The following is a 21,342-nucleotide window of genomic DNA, read 5'->3' as shown; positions in this document are numbered from 1 at the left end:
TGATTTATCCTTGTTAGATTTGTCTAATTGGATTATTGAGCATGCACCAGGACAAGATTTTCTTTGGCTTTCTGTTCGCAACTGACTTCCACATTTTGCTTCTTCTTAACTCCCCCAGTTTTAGAAACAAATAACAGAGAACCTGAAGTTCAGGAACTGCATGTCAAACAAACTTGTAGCTCAGCTGCGGCTCAGTGATCAGTTTTAAAACCCCTTCTTTTAGAAAATAGCTCATTTGCATACAAGTTTAGAAGTCCAGCTGACTTAAAAATTCATTTTAGTTTATTTAATCTATGAATGTGGTGTCACATTGAAGAATTTGAGCTGCAAAAAGTTCCCCCTTTCTTCTGACGATGAGAAAAGTCCAGGAACGCTGACTGACGTGGCCCCGCCTCCATCAGTGACGTCACTGCTCTGTTTGCAGGAAGTGCTCCGTGTAGCTAGCTGGAGCATGAGGAGAAGAAGCTGTTTTTTTCCAAAACACCTGGGACATCTTATTAGGCGTTTAATGGTAAGGTAACAAACCGGATTCTTTTTAGCTGAACGATACAGACATTAGTCTGAGCTGAGGACTTCCGGTGTCGTTTTCCTCTTCAAATCTAATGCTAATGCTAGCAGTGTCGTTAGCTTCGTTGTATTAGGTAAAAAGTTGGGTGTGTTGTTGGGATTCTGGGGATAGTTTCCCGCATCATTGAAAGTTTATGAGCAGTGAGCACTGATGGCTTACTCCCACGTCTTCACCAGCTTGTCACGGAACAATGGCGGCTAACATTTCAGAAGTACCCATCTTTACCAGGTTTAGTTACTTCACCAACCTTTTGTTTAAACAGTCACTATAAGGTGCATATCAGTCCTGACGCTGTTTTATATCACTGCAAAAGTTAAAACATGAATTCAGCACACAAACTCAACATTTACTGCAGCATTTAGTTTCACACGTCACACTGGTAAAAACTGAAGAGCAACTAAAGACACTGAAGAGTGTGATGAAATTAACAAAGAATATTTTGTTTGTGCAAATGTACCCCGTCTTGTTTGACCCCTTGTTAGGAATAATAAGGCTGGGACATGGACAGCCACAGAGGAGGAGGACCGTGGGGCAAACTGGTCAAAGTGGACTCCAGTGAAACTGTCCTGCTTTTCAACAGGGAGTGCACAGTTGGCAGGAAAAAAGGTGGGACAGTTTGGTTATATTATATATTATCTAAACAACAGGGCTTTGCTACTGACTGTTAGTTCATGTTTTAAAAACATATATCCAGTTTAAAATTTCTCTGAAAGCAGACGTGTCTTTGAACAACAGACAACGCTGTCAGGAGTGTAGACGTTTCTGTCAGTGTCTGCAGCCTTTTACAACCCCCCCCATTGAAAACACAAAGCCTTCTTTAGTGCACCAATCTTAGACAGCCCCTTGTGACGGGAACAAAAGACGTCTATTGACGACATGTGTAGAATATTAAGTAGAGGTTTTTTTTCTGTGGGTGTTGCGTTGGACGAGGTTAGGTCTGTATCCCCCACCCCGTGTCTGCTTTGTTGTTGAGGGCTTTGGGGAATCTACTTTTTTACATTGCAAAGCCACTGGGCTTTGCATTGCTTAATAGGTTGGTAATGAATTAATTTAAAAATGTTATGGCAACTAGTGTTTTTTTTTTTTTTTGGGGGGGGGAGAGAGATTTCAAATTATTTACACACGTCAATCAAAGCTGTGGATGTTTTGTTTTGTAAAAGGCTTTAAAAAAGTAAGATGGAAGCAAAATCTAAAAGGGCACTTAATAGCAGAAGACAAATGGATTTAAAAAGATGGAATTTTTGAAATTATCATTATTGTATTTGACTGTATTTTAATTAAACTCTTTCTGCAGGTTGTCATTTGTCCTTTCCAGCCAATAAACTTGTCTCAGGGGAGCACTGCAAGATAGTGAAAGATGAGAGCTCAGGGCTGGTGTGGCTTAAAGACATGAGGTACTTTCACCTGAGGCTTCTCATTAAAACATTAGTTGCTGTGTAAAACTTTACGCCTGTTCCTCCGTTATCGAGCTGAATATTGTCCCAAGTACTCTAGAGCTTAGATTATTTTAAATCACATGAAAAGAATGAAGATATAAAAGATCATTATACTTTCAAAAGTAGTAATTTGACCCGCAGATGATTTGAAGCTTGTCTTTTTGTTTGGACATTACATAAAATCTGCATGTTGGTGTTCTGTTAAAGCATTTATTTGTTTTTCCGTAGCACTAATGGCACAGTGATCAACATGTCCAAACTGGTCAAGAAGCAAAGTCACGTGCTGCAAAACGGTGATGTCATCTACTTTGTGTACAGAAAGAGTGAGCCAGAACAAAGTGAGTCATTCATTTTGTGAAGCAAAATAAGTTTGTCTATATCAGTTTCAATAGAAACTACAGACATATTCTTCTGCCACACTGCAGACATAGCGTATGTTTACCACTCCGTCCAAACGGAGCTAGGTGTTACCAGCCAGCCAACACTTGCCAGCTACGGTAAGTTGTCCGCCAACTACCCCTACAAATGCTTGTAAAATACAACTACGTCATGTATTCTATATTTTTATTTTGTGTCTCTGTAAGTAATTTCTTATTCTCTGTTTTATCTTCAGAAACGGAACGGCCAGCTCACTGTTCCTCTCCTGTTTCAGCATCAGAGATGTCCCTCTCTGTGGAGCCTGTAATGCTAGCGAAGGCTCCTCTGGGTCCAGCTCAGGGGGATGCTCAGCCTTCCACTTCGGGTTCACACTTCTGTATCGAGAGTCCTTCCTCTTCTGGTCCTTTGGCTGCAGCAGCTTCTGGTAACGCACAAAAACACAGGATGTTAAGGATTTTCATTTTAAGTATTCAAAGATTCTCACACATGAACTTGAGATGATGTCAGGAGAATCAGGGCAGTCCATATCTGACTGTCATGGTGTTCAGTGAATGTAGTTTTTTATCTCTACTAATTTGTTTGTTTTTGTAAACTCTACCAGACATCAGTTATAGATAATCTGCAGTTTACATTTTTTAAACAGTATTTGTCCCTGAGCTCATTGATGACACGGGCAGAACTGGTACCAGTTAAATGCCCAGATTCTCTATAACCATCTGGAATTTTGGTTACCGTATTTTTCGCCTTATAAGTCACTTTTTTTTTTTTTTTTGCATAATTTGCATGCCCTGCAACTTAAACACCAAAGTGACGTATTTATGGATTTTTCTCATATTTATAAACCGATGTTTGGCTGAGATATGACAGTTTTCATTCATTCTGACTGAAAAAAATTGAACACTACCATTTTCAGCCGCTAGATGGCACTCGAGTAGTGTGGCATGCCGTTGTATCATGCAATAGGTAAAAGTGGCTATTAATGACACAATCGGCTTGCCATAGAGCCACCTTCGTTCTGCTCGCTGCTTGGAGCAACCGTCAAATCAGCTTCATTTCACCGCACCGCCCCGACGAAATGCAGCTGATTTGACCATTAAAGTGCATTAATTAAGTAAAAGTTCAACTGAGACACTTTTACTATAAAGTCGAACAAACATATAATTGTTTTTAGATGCTTGTTAAATTTCAAATAAATGTGCAGCGTTCCTCCTTTCTGATTTCCTCCCTGTCTGCGTGCTCCCGGAGCACCAAGGCAACGAATACTTTTCAAATGCAGCTGAATTGACCCTCAAAGTGCAATTATTAAGCAAAAGTTAGACTGAGACACACATTTACTATAATTTTGAGCAAATAATTGTTTTTAAGCATTAATTTTGTTAAATTCTTGTTAAAGTCCTCCTGTACACGCTCCCGCAGCCGCCATTTGGCATCCCATTGATTTTTGGCACAACACCAGCCCACATTTCCGGGTTGTCAGCGGTGACGCATAATAGATGCGATGTATACAACGAAGCAACGTATTTATGGATTTTTCCACTTTATTAGACATCTTTGGACTGATGTGACTTATAGGGCGGTGCGACGGGTACGGCGGAAAATACGGTATATGTAAGCATCAAGTATTACAACATTTTCTAGATTTATCTTTCCTCTTATTGATGTTCAGTTCTGCTTTTCTGACCAAATACAAGAAAAGACGGACGACTTAAGTCATTTTTGAGAATCAGAATGAGCATTTTGAAGAATTAACTATATTCTGTTGTCATAAATGTCGTCTTTTTAGGCCCAGCTACAGACACTGCTCCTACACTGGACAAAGACACAGATAATCTGGAGCCACAAAGCAAAAGGAGGAAAACTCACGATGGTTAGATTAAGTTTGTATTTGCTTATTTCCTCATGTTGTCTTATCCAAACTAAAGAGTTCTAGTCCTTTAAAATTTACCACATGCCTCGTCTGAAAGTTAAATTATTATTATTATTTAAATTGCTTTGCAGTTTAGGCTCAGTATACAGTACCTTGTGAAAGTATTCGGCCCCCTTGAACTTTTCAACCTTGTGCCACATTTCAGGCTTCAAACATAAAGATATACCATTTTATTTTTTTTGTGAAGAATCAACAACAAGTGGGACACAATCGTGAAGTGGAATGAAATTTAATGGATGTCAAACTTTTTTAACAAATAAAAAACTGAAAAGTGGGACGTGTGTGCAAGCATTCATATTGAAATGGAAGGAGTATCAGACCACTGCAAATCTACCAAGACCCGGCCGTCCCTCTAAACTTTCATCTGGAACAAGGAGAAGACTGATCAGAGATGCTGCCAAGAGGCCCATGATCACTCTGGATGAACTGCAGAGATCTACAGCTGAGGTGGGAGAGTCTGTCCATAGGACAACAATCAGTCGTACACTGCACAAATCTGGCCTTTATGGAAGAGTGGCAAGAAGAAAGACATTTCTCAAAGATATCCATAAAAAGTGTTGTTTAAAGTTTGTCACAAGCACCTGGGAGACACACCAAACATGTGGAAGAAGGTGCTCTGGTCACATGAAACCAAAATCAAACTGTTTGGCCACAATGCAAAACTATATGTTTGGTGTAAAAGCAACACAGCTCATCACCCTGAACACACCATCCCCACTGTCAAACATGGTGGTGGCAGCATCATGGTTTGGGCCTGCTTTTCATCAGCAGGGACAGGGAAGATGGTCAGAATAGATGGGAAGATGGATGGAGCCAAATACAGGACCATTCTGGAAGAAAACCTGATTGAGTCTGCAAGAGACCTGAGACTGGGACGGAGATTTATCTTCCAACAAGACAATGATCCAAAACATAAAGACACATCTACAATGGAATGGTTCACAAATAAACGTATCCAGGTGTTGGAATGGCCAAGTCAAAGTCCAGACCTGAATCCAATCGAGAATCTGTGGAAAGAGCTGAAGACTGCTGATCACAAACGTTCTCCATCCAACCTCACTGAGCTCGAGCTGTTTTGCAAAGAATAATGGGCAAGAATTTCAGTGGCTCCATGTTCAAAACTGATCGAGACAAACCCCAAGAGACTCGCAGCTGGAACTGCAGCAAAAGGCGGCGCTACAATGTATTAATGCAAGGGGGCCGAATAATATTGCACGCCCCACTTTTCAGTTTTTTATTTGTTAAAAAAGTTTGACACATCCAATAAATTTCATTCCACTTCACGATTGTGTCCCACTTGTTGTTGATTCTTCACAAAAAATTAAAATGTTATATCTTTATGTTTGAAGCCTGAAATGTGGCAAAAGATTGAAAAGTTGAAGGGGGCCGAATACTTTCACAAGGCACTGTAGAGTGATGACTACAGGTATTGTTTTTTACAGATAAAGAAAGTGACCTGGGTCTGCCCCACACCTCCTGTACAGAGGTGTCAGGTTCTGCTCAGAGAGCTCCTGAGAGTCTTCCATCAAAACCAGCAGTGGAAGGAAGTAAAACGGACAAAATGGAGGAAACCCTGACCTGCGTTATTTGCCAGGACCTACTTCATGACTGCATCAGGTGAGATCTTTAGTCTGTGGGATTTTGTTCTTCAGCGAGCCACTTATTGTGCACAAGTTGTGTCACTTGTTTACAGTTTTAATGCTGAGTCTTTTGTTTTTGTTCAAGCTTGCAGCCTTGCATGCACGTTTTCTGTGCTGCCTGCTACTCCGGTTGGATGGAGCGCTCCTGTCTTTGCCCCACCTGTCGCTGCCCCGTGGAGAGAATTTGTAAAAACCATATTCTCAACAACCTAGTGGAAGCCTATCTCATCCAGCATCCAGGTGTGCACTCATCCATATTGCATCATTAACAGCCAAAGTAATCATGACACGAGTCTAATATGACAGAGGAAAATACACATTTATCTCTGTTTTATTTGAAATGCTTTAAAGACGCAGACAAACGGTGCCTGTTTGTGTTCAACAGAGAAGTGTCGCAGCAAGGAGGATCTGAGGAGCATGGACAGCCGAAACAAGATAACTCAGGACATGTTGCAGCCAAAAGTTGAGCGTTCTTACTCTGATGAGGAGGGCAGTTCGGATTACCTCTTCGAGCTCTCTGACAACGACAGTGACTCCTCAGATATCAGGCAATAAAACTTATCTACATTTTGCAGCAAATTAGCCTAGAATTGTTCACTTTGTTTTGTATTAAAGGCACCCATTACAAGCAAAGATACAAAGGTTATCTTGAGCTATATTAATATATTATTTAGATATATTGACTTATATTGCAGCTTGAAAGATACTTTAATTGTTTTCCATATATAGTGAATCTTTTTTTCAAATGTGGTTTTAATTCTTAACAAAGCTGTCGGATAAATTAGCCTTAAACCACAGAGAAGCTTAACTCAAACCAGTTGTGTTTGTGATCAGATGGTTTCTTTGGTACGCCCCATCCTCCATTGCCGGCCCTCTTCCTTGTTGACAGTCGTTTCAGCACAAAAAAAGAAACCGTCCAGATGACCTGACTGAAAAATGTTGGATTATATACCTGGATTATTGAGCATAAACTTTGTTGTTTTCAACCAGTTTGACACGACTGTCAACAAGGAAGAGGGCCAGCAATGGAGGAGGGGCGTACCAAAGAGACCATCTTATCACAAGCAGAACTGGTTTGTTCCACTTTGGAGTAAGCTGTTGGGGGAAGAATCAGTTTTGTTGTGTTTCCTTGACTGATGAAGTCTTCTGGATGGAAAGTGAAATGTTTCAGCACAAAAAAAGAACCTGTCCAGATGAGCTGACTGAAAAATGTTGTAAACACAGTGGGAGTTAAAGCAGCTGCTGTCGGGGATGAATTTTCACTTTGCAGGTTATTTTTCAAACATGAAGTTATTCTTGTTGTTTTCTGTTCCTTTGTGTGAAGAACACAAGTTATTGCTGGATTTTATTTATTATTTTGTACACGGACAGTAAAAATGTCACTTTTTTTTTTTTTTAACAAACTTTTGGGTTTATGTTACATTCACAGCGACCTGGGACTTATTCATTCATTCATTCAAGCTTTATTTATCCAGGTTAGTCTCATTGAGTCACGAGGACTCATTTACAAGAGAGACCAGTTTTAGACAGACAACGTATAAACTACAGTAAAATGCAATTAAAATAAAAGTAGTGTTATAAAACAATAAATCAAGGTGCCATATAAAACATGGTACTAAATACTAAACACAAGAACGGTAAACATAAAAAGCATACTTAATATGTTTATAAATAAGTACTGGTGTATTTATTTTTAATTTTTATATTAGGTAGATCACGTGCTGAAAAAGTGGGCACCCCTGGTTTAGGTAAACAAAAATTGTGGGTAATATGAATCTTTGACCTATTTTAAGCCACTTCGTTTATTTACGTAGGTATACAAAGATCTGATCACTAATTTTGCGAACAAGTCTTTTTGAGCTCGTTGACCATTGATATGAGAAATAATGTGCAGATTTTTTCTTCATGAAAGTTTCTTCACAACTTTGCACAGCGTCTTTAGTTGTATTTAAATATCGGCTCGCACAACAACTTTGTACGTTTTGATCAATTCAGAGCGTTTTCAAAAACTTCTCGCCACTGGAAGTTGTATCACCGTTTTGTAGTGATGCAACTGGTTTTAATTAAACCCAAGTTTGTTAAATGGTGTCCAGAGAGCAGCTCTGTGATGTTAACACCTGTTTTTATCTTTCATTCATTCACCACCTTCTGCTCTGCAGTGCAGCTACTCATGTGAGCTGCAAGTGAACTAGCTTTATCAGTTATTTTACAGTTTAATACAGCAAAAATAAAAGGTAAATGTCTAAACCAGACTATAAACAGGATCATTTGTTTAGTCTAGTTTTAGCTGGAGTCGGCCTTTGAAAGGTGTGTGTGATGGTGAATGTGGAAAATATTCCTTCCAGCCTGAAGGCAGCGGCAGGACTTTGACTATCCAGTGTCTTTATGTGTTTTTGTGGAAATATTTGCTCTTCATCATCAACCAAACCAGGCTTTATTAAATTTAACCTGTTGGTGCTCCATATCGAAGCTGGGATTTCAGGTGGTGAAGTAAATAATTGCTTGTTTGAGAATAAAATGATTTCTAACGTTCTTTTCTCCGTTTCGTCCACAGCCAGCCTCTTATAATGTGCAGGCAGTGTCCTGGCTACATGAGGGACGTGAACCAAATGCTGTTTGGCGCAAGTTCAAACTACTGGTTCTCTAGTTTTCCAACTCTACAGTCTGCACCTCCACCACCCAAACCACCAAGCGAGGAGGGAGCAGTCAAGCCAGCAGGAGAACAACCCTCCACATCCTCAGATCATTCCCCAGCTGAGTGTAAAAATACTGGTTCTGTTTTTATTCCAACAAATTTCATCACGAGACTGAGAAAAATGGTGTTTATAATTGATAAATAGTAACTTAGAGGAGCATGTTGGTGCTTTTCTGAAGTTCTTCTTTACCTGTGTTTCATCAGCAGCACCTCAGGAGTACCACTGTCCCCCTCAGGGCTTCCATCTCATCTGCACCTGCTGCCTCCAGCCAATGCCAGACAGACTGGCTGAGCAGCACAACCAGCAGGTCATTGCTCAGCAGTGTGAGTGCTCCAAACCCTGGATGTCAGTCTCTGTCCACAAATGTAACGTTTGCTGACTGAAACTACACCACCATTCTGAATCCTATGTTTAACAACAGTGTAATGGAAACTGTTAATATCGTGAAGCCTGTGCTTGGTGTTTACATGAAGTGTTGTGTTGACAGGTACGCTGTGCCAGCGACCTTTCTGTCATATGTACTGGGGTTGCCAGAGGATTGGCTGCCACGGTTGTCTGGCTCGATTTAGTGGTACGTACTACGTATTTATTGAAACTAAACAGATACTGGCTTTAATAGAACAGACTCGTACAAAAATACAGGTCCATTAAGGTGTCTGTCGTTTTCGTGGTTGTTCAGAACCAGACCTGACGTCACCCCACCCCCTCCTCCTGCACCGCGCCCCGACCTCCTCGGGACTTGTGTATCTGAAGTCTAACTTTGTATTAAATGTTATTGTGTCTACAAAATGTGTTGCGTGTAACGTACATCGTCTTTCTGTTTCAGAGCTCAATCTGACTGACAAGTGTCTGGATGGGGTGCTGAACAACAATAATTATGAATCGGACATCCTAAAAGTAAGATGTGCTGCTATTTCAAGATTCTGCTCCTTTTTCACCAACTACTGTTGATATTTAATACCCGTTTAACTGTAGCAACAAATGATTTTTACAAGCTGACTTTTATTTTTGCACGCTTGTAAAATATGTAACTGCATGTAAAGTTTGTATGATGTTCATAAGTTCTGTTATTTCCATCAGACCTACCTGTCCTCCAGAGGGAAGTCATGGAAAGATCTGCTCCAGGAGTCTCTGCTAAGTTTACAGCAGGGAAACTACTTCCTGACAGGTTAGTCTGCAGAAATGATATTCTTCTTAAACTTCACTGTGCATCCATGTAAACTGTTTAATAAAATAAACTCACTGCTGCACACACTGATCTGGACAAAGAGCAGTAACGTTTGTTTGACCTCATCTCGGTCAGATTGTCGTATCTCTGCAAACACCGTTCTGTGTTTCTGCTGCGGTCTGCGAGCCTTCAAGGAGCTGGCCTACATGTACCGGCAGAACATCCCTCCATCTGAGCTGCCAGGTCAGAAAGTGTTCTTTAAATTCACAGAGCAGACGCTGTGTTAAAGGTGTTCCAGCTCCGGTACTGTTTTATCCAGTCATTTTATTTGTAACACCACCCTTTGCCGTTTCGCCCTCAGCCGCAGTAACATCTCGCCCTGACTGTTACTGGGGGCGCAACTGCCGCACACAGGTGAAGGCACATCATGCAACGTAAGTTCTTTTGCAAGAAAAATGTACCATAAAGTTCATTGTTTGGTCAAGTAGCTGCTCTCTGAGTAATGATTTTAATGACACGGTCCACGCTGCTGTAACCACCGTTTCTGCAGGTGATAAAAGAAAAAAAGTTATTTACGCTTATCCTTAATACAGACGAACACTGTTTGTATTATTTCCAGTTTTTATTAGTGTCATCTTAACAGAGATTCTAACCAGCAAAATGTGCAACTCATTTTTAATTATTGCACTCTGACACTACAAGTCTGTTACGTCCACTAAAGACACAACATATTCAAGGAGGACACAGACTCACAAATAGGGGTTCAAACATTCAATTTATTCAGCCACTTCCTGCAGGAGAAGAGAAAAAACAACAATTCCCTTGTCCAACAACAAAAATAAAATAAAATCCACTTAAAGTTGGACCTGGTGACCTGGCCAAGCAGAACAAAAAGGTACCACAGCGGGCCAACCCTGTACAGGGCCGTCGAAGCCACTGGGTACCAGACCAAAAAACTACAAAAAACCCCATTGTAAAAGAAGAGGCGAAAACAGGGCTGCCAGTCCCACCCGGCCAAAGTTACTAAACATACTGTATGCAAAAAGTTTTAACAAAAATTACCCGTTGTTGCTGAAGCTGCCGGCCGCAGGTCACAGCTCCAGGTCAAAGGGAAAAACAAAAGCCCCAGAGAAAAAAACAAGGGCCGCCTAAGAAAGAGGTCCAAAAATGTGTGGCGTCTGTGAGGAGCAAAAAAGGAGCAAAAGAGAGGGAAAGCTCCCTGAAACCAGCGTATTTATGGGCGGGTGGAAAAAGCCACAGCTCAAAACAATTAAAGGCTGAATAGTCAACGCAAGACCTGTCAAAGGAGCCAAAACAATAAGGCCTATGTGCCCCAGGTGCATAACACTGATCAAGAGCATTTTAAGCTAGAAAAATTGAATTTCCTGTGAAAATGCAGTGTGAAGGTGTTTTGCTGAAAGCTGCTGAAGAAGTTGAAACCCAGATGAAAAGGTTTCATCTCTAAACTGTTGATGTGAGCTGAATTTGAACAGCTGACGTTTACTGAAAGCAACAAAATAAAAGCAGAAAGCAGCAGAAAAATGACAGAAATATGTAGAAAAAGCTAAATTGAGCATAAATTTAGCAGAAAGGAGCTGAAATAGGCAGAGAGGCTGAATATACTACAAATTAATAAATAATCTGAAATGAGCAGATAAACATTAAAATTAGCATAAAAAATGTTGAAAAAGCTTTTTAAAAAATTTTCTGAAATTAGTAGAAATGAGCTGTAGGAAGCTGAAATTATCCCAAACAAGCTGAAAAAGCAGAACCAGAACAAAAGCTGAAATTAACAGTAAAATGTTTCAAACAGCACAAAGGGCTGAAGGATGTGAAGAGAGCTCCATTCATGTTCAATGAGAAAAACATGGCCGAAAAACTAAATATTTTAAAAAGTAAAACTTGCACAAATACCAAAAGTCGGAGCAGGAATGTCCTGAAGGAGCTGAACGATTTGGTGCAGGAACTGTTGATCTGGCACAAAAATTGTAGAACGTACTGAAAACTATACGGAAGAAAAATAAACATTCACACTTTTAGTAAATAATATTAGGCGCAAATATAAGTAGCTGCTAATATAAAATAAATAAATGCATTCTCATGGATTTTAGGGATGACACGTGATTTCAGATTTTTAGACATTTGCAGGAGCTCATGTGACAAGAGACAAGTTTCAGGTCTCTGCATGGTTTTCACCTGTTTGACCACTAGGGGGCGTCCTTCTACAGATTAGGTTCCACACTTCTTTCTGCTTATCATCTGAGGTTCTGTGCAACTTGTTTAAAGTCATCTCGTTTGCATTAATATGCAAAACAAATGTGTGCTTTTGTTTTTCTATCATTGCAGGAAATTCAACCACATATGTGAGCAGACACGCTTCAAGAGCTGAAGGAGCAGGAGGCTTGTTTCTTCCTAAACGTGTCCAGTGTAGATGCATCAGCATCTTGTGCACTGTGGGGAACACGGTCTCAACTTCGGTTTTCTATTTTAGCCCTATGCAACAACCCTTTGCACATATTCCTATCAGTGTCCATTCAAAATAGTGATCAGTGTCTCCTTAAATGCAGGGGCCTGTGAAATGCTATGCACATATATTAAAAGATAAATGTTTGGAAAGGTTGCAGCCAGCCTTTAAAACACAGGTCTTGTTGGGCGAACATCATCAGCTGTTATCTCCATTGCAGTTTTTTGTCCCCTATAGAATAATCAGGGAAACCACATTTAGATAAAGCAGGTGAATTGTGTGTATCTGGTGGAACGGCTCCAAGTGCTTCCTGATAAGTTTGCTCACCAGGCTATGTGCTCCTCTTTTATGGCCGTGCTTAAAGTACCTCATGTGGACTGGCTGTTTTTGCAATAGAAGTATTTTAAGTCTCATTACATGCTGGATTTAAAAAATCAGGGCCTTGTACAACATAATGCAGACAAACATCTGTAAAATATGGGTTATTAGTATTAAAAATGTTTTTGTTTTACCATTTTGAGCCAGCACGTGGTATCAAGTAGCTCCCAAGCTCCACGGTGCTAACTTTAGTGAAAGTGCCACAGCTGAGGGATTCTTTTTAATGTTTTTGTCCCGTTTAACCAGGGCATTACCGTGTTCCCAGTCAGGAGCAAAAAGCCACGTTAAAGCCCCTCGCTCACGTACGGGGTGAGATTTGTAATCCCATGTGATATTTGTATAGGATTTCACATCTGTGGGAAGGGGATCAATGTGTTAATGCTGTCAGAAGGCAGAGGGGGGGCCTCCGCTCTGAGCTTTCTTCTGGATAATCATCTCCAAGGTGATTTAACGTTGTGGAAAAGGGACATGTTCCTATGGGCTAATCTGTGATGAAATGCACAGCTATCCCATGTGCGCTCAGCAAAGGAAGAGTGCACTTAAAGCAGCCGTGGGTGTAATGTTTTAGTGACGCGGGTCAGGGAGAACGTTGGACGTGCTGTGCAGCTCGCGCCGTCACAATGATGCTGACACAGCAGTATGTTGTCATGGCGATCCACTTTTCATTGACCTCAGCTGATCAACGTTTTTGCTTTTCTTCAGATTTTCTGTTTCTCAGGTACACAAAGCTGCTCTTATATTTCACATATCTCTCATATTTCACCTGCAAGTTCTCCGCATTTAGTGGTTGAAGGTTTGATGTGAAAAAGGAAAAGCAGTGATTGTTAAAAAGCTCAGACCTCAAGACTATCACCTGTGTTACAGGTTTTTTAAAACTGATGATGTTGTAACACATTTTGACAATTCACTTTGTATATTTGTTCTCTTTGCCTTAAAAATGCAACCTCCCAAGATTAGTTTGAGACCTTGTATAATCTAATAAGACGATGTAATAGTAGTAATCATCCCGACAGTTTTTATAGTTGATTATAAAGGCTGGTGGCTGTGAAGTGGAAACTAGCTAAAGCGGGCCATAGCAGGCATCTAGTACATTTTGTGCAATTTTATCTTTTGATATCCATGTTGGTTTTAGCCGAGTTACAAGAAAATAGTTGGTACTATTTTTGCACACATTAGTCTCACACATTGAAGTAAACGCTTGGAAGTATATCAGTGAAAATCCTGTGCAATGATAAAAGATGACCAGCTCATATGAAACCATGAGAAGAGTCATTATTCCATAATCAATGTTTGATTAAAAAGGGAGTAAATCAAGAGTTAAAGCAAGTCTTTTGATAGTTTTGGAAAATTGTCAAGTTTCATATATATATATATATATATATATATATTCATTTTTTTAAATGGTAGATGTCAGCATGTTTTCTAATTTAGTCTGTTTATTATTTGTTGTGAAAAAAATATGGACACTTTTTTGCATAAGGTTCTTAATTTGTGGTAAAAGAAAGGAAGTGGATTGTTTTCTGTATTTTTATTTTTTTTAAACTTTCATTCATGCTGGGTTTGAGTAGGCATTCCAAAGCAGCTCAGCCCCTCCACACAAGCTGGACTGATCCCCGCTGACCAGTTTTAATTATTTTCTGCAGGAAATCTGCTCACCCTTAGCTGACAACAGTTCCAAGCCGCTCCAGTCAGAAGCTGACAGAGGCTTTGCTCTCTACCTGGAGTGATGGGTGTCTTTAAGGTTTTATGTGTTTGTTCACCTTTTGTGCAAAGTGTTGGACTGAGCTGTTCAGAAGTGCCAGTGTGTGTATATATATATATATATTTATACACACACCAGTATATATACAACGTTTCATTCTACCTCATCTCAGCTTCCTAGATTTAGGGACTGAAGGGGTAATCAGTCACATTTAGATCAGACGGGAAAAACACCACCTGCTTACATTTTCAATAAATGGGCTCTTCATACTGATGCCTGTGAAGTTTGTATGCATTGCACTATTTTAAAATTTAATTTAGATAATCAACTTCTAAGATCTTTCAGAGTAGCACGAAGCACATACAGAAATTTAGTCATTAAGATTTAACATTTTTTACTGTTTCAGCAATAGTAGTAATACTAACAATATATTGGAAATTAATATTGTTCTAATTTGCCTGTTTAACTATAATAAAATATTGATATATCTGAATTAAAATCTGGGTTGTTTTTTCAGCAGCTGAAAGTACATAATTTGTGTTTTTCCTGGTTATTTTGCTTGGATGAGTTTATGCTCCTAGCTATGTTTAACTAATTATAACATTGTCTTATGGACAAACATTCAGATTATTTCTCGAGTGTTTGTGTAAGACTCTGTTTCCAGAAGACTAGAAGATAAATGTGAGCAGACGTGCAGCATTTTAACTTTGTCAAATTAAAGACACAGAGCAGTTCAACATTCTTTATTGAAATTTTACAATAACCCAAAACTTTAAATGCTACTGTTATACTACCTAATGGTGTATATTAAAACTTTAAATTTCCCTTTTATATTCCATTATAGATCTCAACAGTACATAAAATGTTTAACATTGATATACAGTAAATGAATGATCTACGTTCTACATAATACTTTTGGGTAACAAGACACTGTACAGTTCTTTTTGTAGGTTTGGGCCAAAGGAAAATACATAAAGAACCACAAAGGATGAGGCAGAACGCTGGCACAAGCAGCAGAACTCAACACTGACAGTGATACTGAAAAGCAAAGTGCAACAGCTGGAGTGAGAGAACCAAACAGCATTCAACTATTGAAAACATCTGGTTAAAAGGTGCTCTGTGATGGTGCAGTTTTCAGTAAAGTTAATAATTGCAAAGTTGTCTGGAGTCCATCAGTGCCTTGGGATAAAAAAGCAGCATATAGTTTGTTCTTGGGCAATTTTATAAAAATTGAAAGAAAAAAAGATTCCCACAAAATTCTAGTGTAAATGTAGAAATAAATTGGTAAAGATGGTTAAAAAAGCGATACGTTTTTTTTTTTTTTTTTAACAATGCCACAAAGTGAAGTACTGGCCCAGCAGAGTCTCCCTTTCCCCACTACTTTCACATCTGATTTGTAACGGTGCACAGCCCTGCAGACAGACTGACAGAAGGTTGGCTGCTGTTGGACTCAGGAAATGTACTGAAAGAGAGTGGACCAACCCCTCCAGACACCTGGCTCCCCCATGGCCTCCACTCTGGTCTGACTCTTTTGGGGCTGAGGCTGATGCTCCCAGCAGGAGGCCTCTTGCTCTCGTACAGAACTCTAACCAGTCCGTTCTGCACAGCAGAGGTCAGGTCCAGGTGTTCAGCGGAGACAAGAGGCTGCCGGTCCTCCTCTTCAGATATGGCAAACACTGGAACACTGATGTGATCACCCTCACCTGGAAATTCACGACCCTTTACAACCTGGCCATTCTCGATCTGGCATTGGGCGGAGGAGGAAGAGCCAGGGTTGGGCTCAGATGGCAGGCCTGGTGTCACCTCAGACCCCTTCAATGGGTCTTTTGTCTCTGTGAGAAGGCCAAAACAAGGTCCTGTGAATCGTGAGCGGCGCAAGTTGCTGGTGGAGTTCAGACGCCGCTGCCCTTGTGCATGCTGTGTGAGAGGGTAGGAAGCGTTGCTGATGGATGAATCAGAAAAGGTTCCGGTGTCTGTCTGGGCCTCCAGGTGAACATCAGAGAATACCTTCCTACTGTTGTTCCCTCTGCACTCAGCTGCCAAACTGGATGAAGCCTAAAATGAAACATGATATGTCATTTATGTATGTATGTATGTATGTTTTATTTATTCATTTCATTTCATCCAAACAACAAATATAATACAATTTAAAGAAAAGAAAAAAGATATACAATCACCGAAATAAAATGAAAGGCAGCAGAAGAAGAATGAGTTCTTATAATATCTGCCCCTTGTCCCCAAAATATATTCCAAACAAAATTACTATACAAAAGCAAGATGAATTAATAAAAAGATAAAAAATAATTAAAAAAAACTTAGCTAAAATATAAGATCAACTGTAAACAATTTTTATGAACTCATATTATACTTAATATGTTTTTTAAAAACAAATTTTTATCATCCTCTTGAATATGTACATAGTTTTGGCTTTTTTAATATCAACCTCCAGATCATTCCACAATCTAATACCCTGAGATATAGTGGATCGCATCTTCAGATTTATGTCATGCTTGCTCAGGATGGGAGACTGCAACAAAGCCAAGATTCATCTTGTCTGCTGGATTCCTTAGATAGACAACTTTACTAATTGGCTTTTATGTGAATGTTCCTGTAAAGTGCCCTGAGACAACTTTGTTGTGATTTGGCGCTATATAAATAAATTGAATTGAATTTATCATTTGACAACATCCACCACAATCTGTCCTTACTGATTGCTTTGTTTGTCACCAAATCTGCCCATCACTTCCTCATCTCCATTTCCTTCACCACCATGTTCATTCAGGTCTGCTCCGACCACCACTCTCTCCTCCCTGGGAACACTCTCCATTACTTCATCTAGATACTTCTAGAATGTATCTTTCTCCTCTAGCTCACATCCAACCTGTGGAGCATAACCAATGACTATGTTTAGTATCAGACCTTCTACTTCTACCTTCAGACACATCCCCCTATCTGACACTCTTTGCACCTCTACTACATTCTTTGCCAACTCCTTCTTCAGGACCACCCTTACTCAAATTATCCACACCATGGTAAGTTTCTTTCAGCTGCTCCCTTCAGGGACTGCCACTGCGAGCAAACTCGCATAAAAGATTTATGACCACCAAGCCACTGCAGCATCCACACCATGGTAAAACAGCTTAAACCCTGCCCGTGAACCTTGCTGCCCTTCCACTTGGTCTCTTGCACACATCTCTCTCTCCTCTGCATCGTGTCAGCCAGCTCTCTACCTTTGCCTGTCATTGTCCCCACATTTAGAGTTTCTACACTCAGTTCTACACTCTTGACTTTCCTCTTCTCCTGTGACTCCTGGCATGATTTCCACCATGGGTTTTTCAAAGAACAGAAGCACAATTTCCACTGGCACCGTTTTTCAACAGCACTGGTGGCAGTTGTCATTAACCCAGGCCTCAACTGATCTGGTATGGTGTCTCTTGGATCAACTGTAATGCTTGTTTGGGCAAAAGTGTTTTAACCCGATGCCCTTCCAGACACGACCCTTGCAATTTATTTAGGTTTGTGTCCAGCACAAGAAATACACCGGCTTTTGTTCCCTATAGTGGCTGGTTTACACAGTAAAGTGAACAAACCCAGTAGATAAAGAAATATATTAAACACTATTAACTTTGACATAACGAGCATCTTGTGAATTTAAAAATATTTTTCTAGATAGTTTTGTTACGGTCAACTATCCTCTTAGGAGGTTTCGTTTCGACATAAGCTTACTTGTGTTTATCTAAGCCAAACAGTGTCTGCAAGTTTTGTTTCCTGATCATTTTAAAAAGAAGCAATACACAATTATATTTTAGAAGTTATGTAGTTCCTTGTTACAACAGTGACATCTTCTTTTGGCAGTGATGAACATCATTAGTTACAGGGTTAAAAAAAATTGAACTTACCTTTTCAATCAAGAATAATGTAATTATGAAGACTATCAAAACCATTAGAACCAACTGTGGCCTGTCTCTCAAAATAAACACCAAGACACCATGGGTAACAAGTAGACTGATATATCAGTAGGGCTGATAATGTAAGCCAAATATAAGCACCTACGAATCTGAGGCCACGGTCCTCAGTCGGAAAAGGGTGGATTGCTCTCTTCGGGCTGAGGGTGAGGTTCTGCCTCAAGTGGAGGAGTTCAAGTATCTCAGGGTTTTGTTCACAAGTGAGGGAAGAATGGATAGGGAGATTGACAGATTGGTGCAGCATCTGCTGTATTGTAGACTCTGTACCAGTCCGTTGTAGATAAGATATAAGATAAGAGAAACTTTATTGTCTACCATAATTGTGGCAGAAATTCTCCTTATGGAAGAGAGAGCTGAGCTGTAAGGCAAAGTTCTCTGTTTACCGGTCAGTCTATGTTCCTACCCTCACCTATGGTCACGAGCTCTGGTAAGGGTGCTTCCTGGGCGCCTCCCTAGGGAGCTGCTTCGGGCATGTCTGACTGGGAGGAAACCCTGGAAAAGACCCAGGACATGTTGGAGAGACTACGTCTCTTAGTTGGCTTGGCAATGCCTTGGAGTCCTCCCAGAAGAGCTGGAAGAGGTGGCTGTGGTGTCTGGGCTTCCCTTATCAAGCTGCTGCACCCACAACCCGACATCAGAATAAGCAGAATATAATGGATGAAGGGATGGATGGACGATCCATCCATCCAGGATTGGATATAGGCATTTGGGGATATATCAGTATCAGTAATAATTGGCCCATTATGTGCCGATATAAATACTTTTAATTTTTACCCCTAAAATGCTGGGATCGAGCTGTGTCCTTACTTTCAAATGGAACAATTCTACAATGTATCCAGCAGAGGGCGCATGCAGACTACTTTCAAGTCATGGCCATGCTGCAAACATGACTCACAGCACAGCCAAGCGGAGACCCAAAAAGCAGGGAGCAACTACCGGTAAATACTGTGTAGCATACTTTGCTGAACAGAGCATGGTAAGTTTGTTGTAACTGATCTGTAAAATAAAAATCAAATAATAAATTCTCTTCAATCCTCCCAACACGCTTGTCATTACAAGCCTATCAAGTTAGCAAGCTAACGTTTAGATAACCTATAAGGCTATTGTAAAACTTTGTCCATAACAATAAATCTAACGTAGCAGTAAATATGTATCAGTGTTAGTAACATTATCTTTGTCATCCTCCATGAAATGCATCGTTTGTCTGAAATTTTTACTTCTGCAAAGAAAAAAAAAACACTGCTGTGGTCAAATTAGGCTTTCACCATACGTGACTGACTGTTTAAACACTGAACAGAAAAGTGCGTTTCTTTGTTTAGTTTATAGTTTTGAAACAAACTTGGTAACTTTATGATGAATAATGGAGGATAGCAAATGTGAATGCAAGTTAGGAAGATGATTTTATGATCGGTGCACCACTTGTAAACCTAGTGTGGGACTCGGTATAGATGGATCTGATTTGCTTAGCTTCATGGTTGCTAACAGCCGTGTTAAATAAACAAGCCCTGCTCCACTCACCCCTCCACAGACATCTCATAATTTGGCTTTTACTGGTTATTACTTAGATTTTTTTTTAGATGGACAAAGTAAAAAATTTTTCAACCAATATATCTAATATTGTTATTAGCCTTCCTGTCCCAATATCGATATTGACGATAGCCAAAATTTCCCTTTCGGTCGTGCGCTAGTAACAAGTACCCATCATTTAATGCACTTTTCAACATACTGTAAATGTCCCTGAGAATAAAACACTGCAAAGGCTCATGTACTGACGCTATCCACCAGCTTGGTGAAGGGACTGGTGGAGTTCCAGCTGCACCACTTCTTGTGAAGCTGCGGCAGTGGAGGAAGGAAGTCCTGGAAGGTGCGTACGCTCCATGCTCTCGGTCTGGAACCGGCACTGTTGCTTTCTTTAAGGGATCTGGCACCAGTAGGGGAGGTGTTGAGGTCTGCCGATGGCCAATCACATGAAGGGCCAGGACCAGTGTCACTATGTCGCAGAAACCTTTCTCGCTGTAAGGAAACATACATCAAATGCAAAATTAACATCAAGATGGATGCAGGAGTGAACAAAAAAATTATGGCTAAATAGTGCATTATATGTACACTATGCAAATATTTAGCAAAACTATGACCAAATCCAGAGGTAGTGTGTGGAAAATGTGTGTACACCACAAATGCTTGAAACTACAAATGTAAGTGGACAAAGTTGCTCATGTTCAGTTAATCAAATGCACTACAGACTTAAGTGAGCATGGCAAATGCTAAAGTGCATGACTACAATTAGAAAAAAACTGAACAAGTACAGCTTGTTTGGAAAGGTGGCCAAGAAAAAGCATCTCCCCCTTAAAATCAAGACACGTTTGCATATTTATTTCAGAGGTTGTATTTGTTCTGAAGCAATGTCCATTACATAGAGCAGCATTGTGCAGATGATTCAACACATGCAAAGTCCTGAAGAAAACCAAAGACAACATACTGTATGAGCTAGGGATGCACAATATCGCAGTGTTTCCCCTACCATTATACAAGCGGTGCGCCCCGTCAAAGGAACCGAGCACCCCGTCTACCAAACCCCCTCCCCCCACCCACCTGTCGGCACTGAAATAAGCAGGTGCCCCCTCCCCAACAACAAAAAAAAGGAAACCTGTCGGTACAAATGGTGTGTGGCTGAGATGTGTCTGTCTCTCTCCTCTCCCCCACCCCTGCTCTAAAACTGTTAAACTGTCAGTGCAAACAGCGCGCAGCTGTGTCTCGGTCTCCTCCACCCCACAAAACACAAAACTGGTACGCTGCGCAGCTTAGGAAGTTTCTCCATCCACCCCCCCCACCCCCAAGACAAAAATCACGGGCAAGACGAGTGTCCCGCCATGGCAAATTATCTGGAGAAACACTGCATCGGCACGGTATTGGTCGATATTAGCGATAAAGTTAAATTCAATTCAATTCATACCATACCAATTTATTTATATAGCACTTAAAACAGCAACAAGGCCAACCAAAGTGCTGTACAAAAGAAC

At 40.3% G+C, this 21,342-nt stretch overlaps 1 protein-coding gene across 1 annotated transcript; it reads left to right on the top strand.

The window, feature by feature from the left end:
* The first annotated feature begins 405 nt into the window (after window positions 1-405).
* Window positions 406-15,425, top strand: chfr (checkpoint with forkhead and ring finger domains, E3 ubiquitin protein ligase). Its single transcript, XM_037680724.1, is given in 18 exon segments — window positions 406-511; window positions 1,051-1,174; window positions 1,863-1,962; window positions 2,233-2,342; window positions 2,430-2,501; window positions 2,618-2,806; window positions 4,166-4,249; window positions 5,752-5,926; window positions 6,035-6,189; window positions 6,335-6,497; window positions 8,504-8,709; window positions 8,849-8,968; window positions 9,133-9,216; window positions 9,472-9,542; window positions 9,726-9,813; window positions 9,949-10,056; window positions 10,175-10,247; window positions 15,308-15,425. Coding segments are annotated over 17 exon segments (2,022 nt in total). The 5' UTR covers window positions 406-511; window positions 1,051-1,068.
* Window positions 15,426-21,342: the final 5,917 nt, after the last annotated feature.

This window comes from Nematolebias whitei, chromosome 8, assembly GCF_014905685.2.
Source record: "Nematolebias whitei isolate Nwh7 chromosome 8, NemWhi1, whole genome shotgun sequence".
NCBI lineage: Eukaryota > Metazoa > Chordata > Actinopteri > Cyprinodontiformes > Rivulidae > Nematolebias > Nematolebias whitei.
Note: the sequence above shows the minus strand (reverse complement) of the source record. Positions and strands in the feature narration are given on the sequence as shown.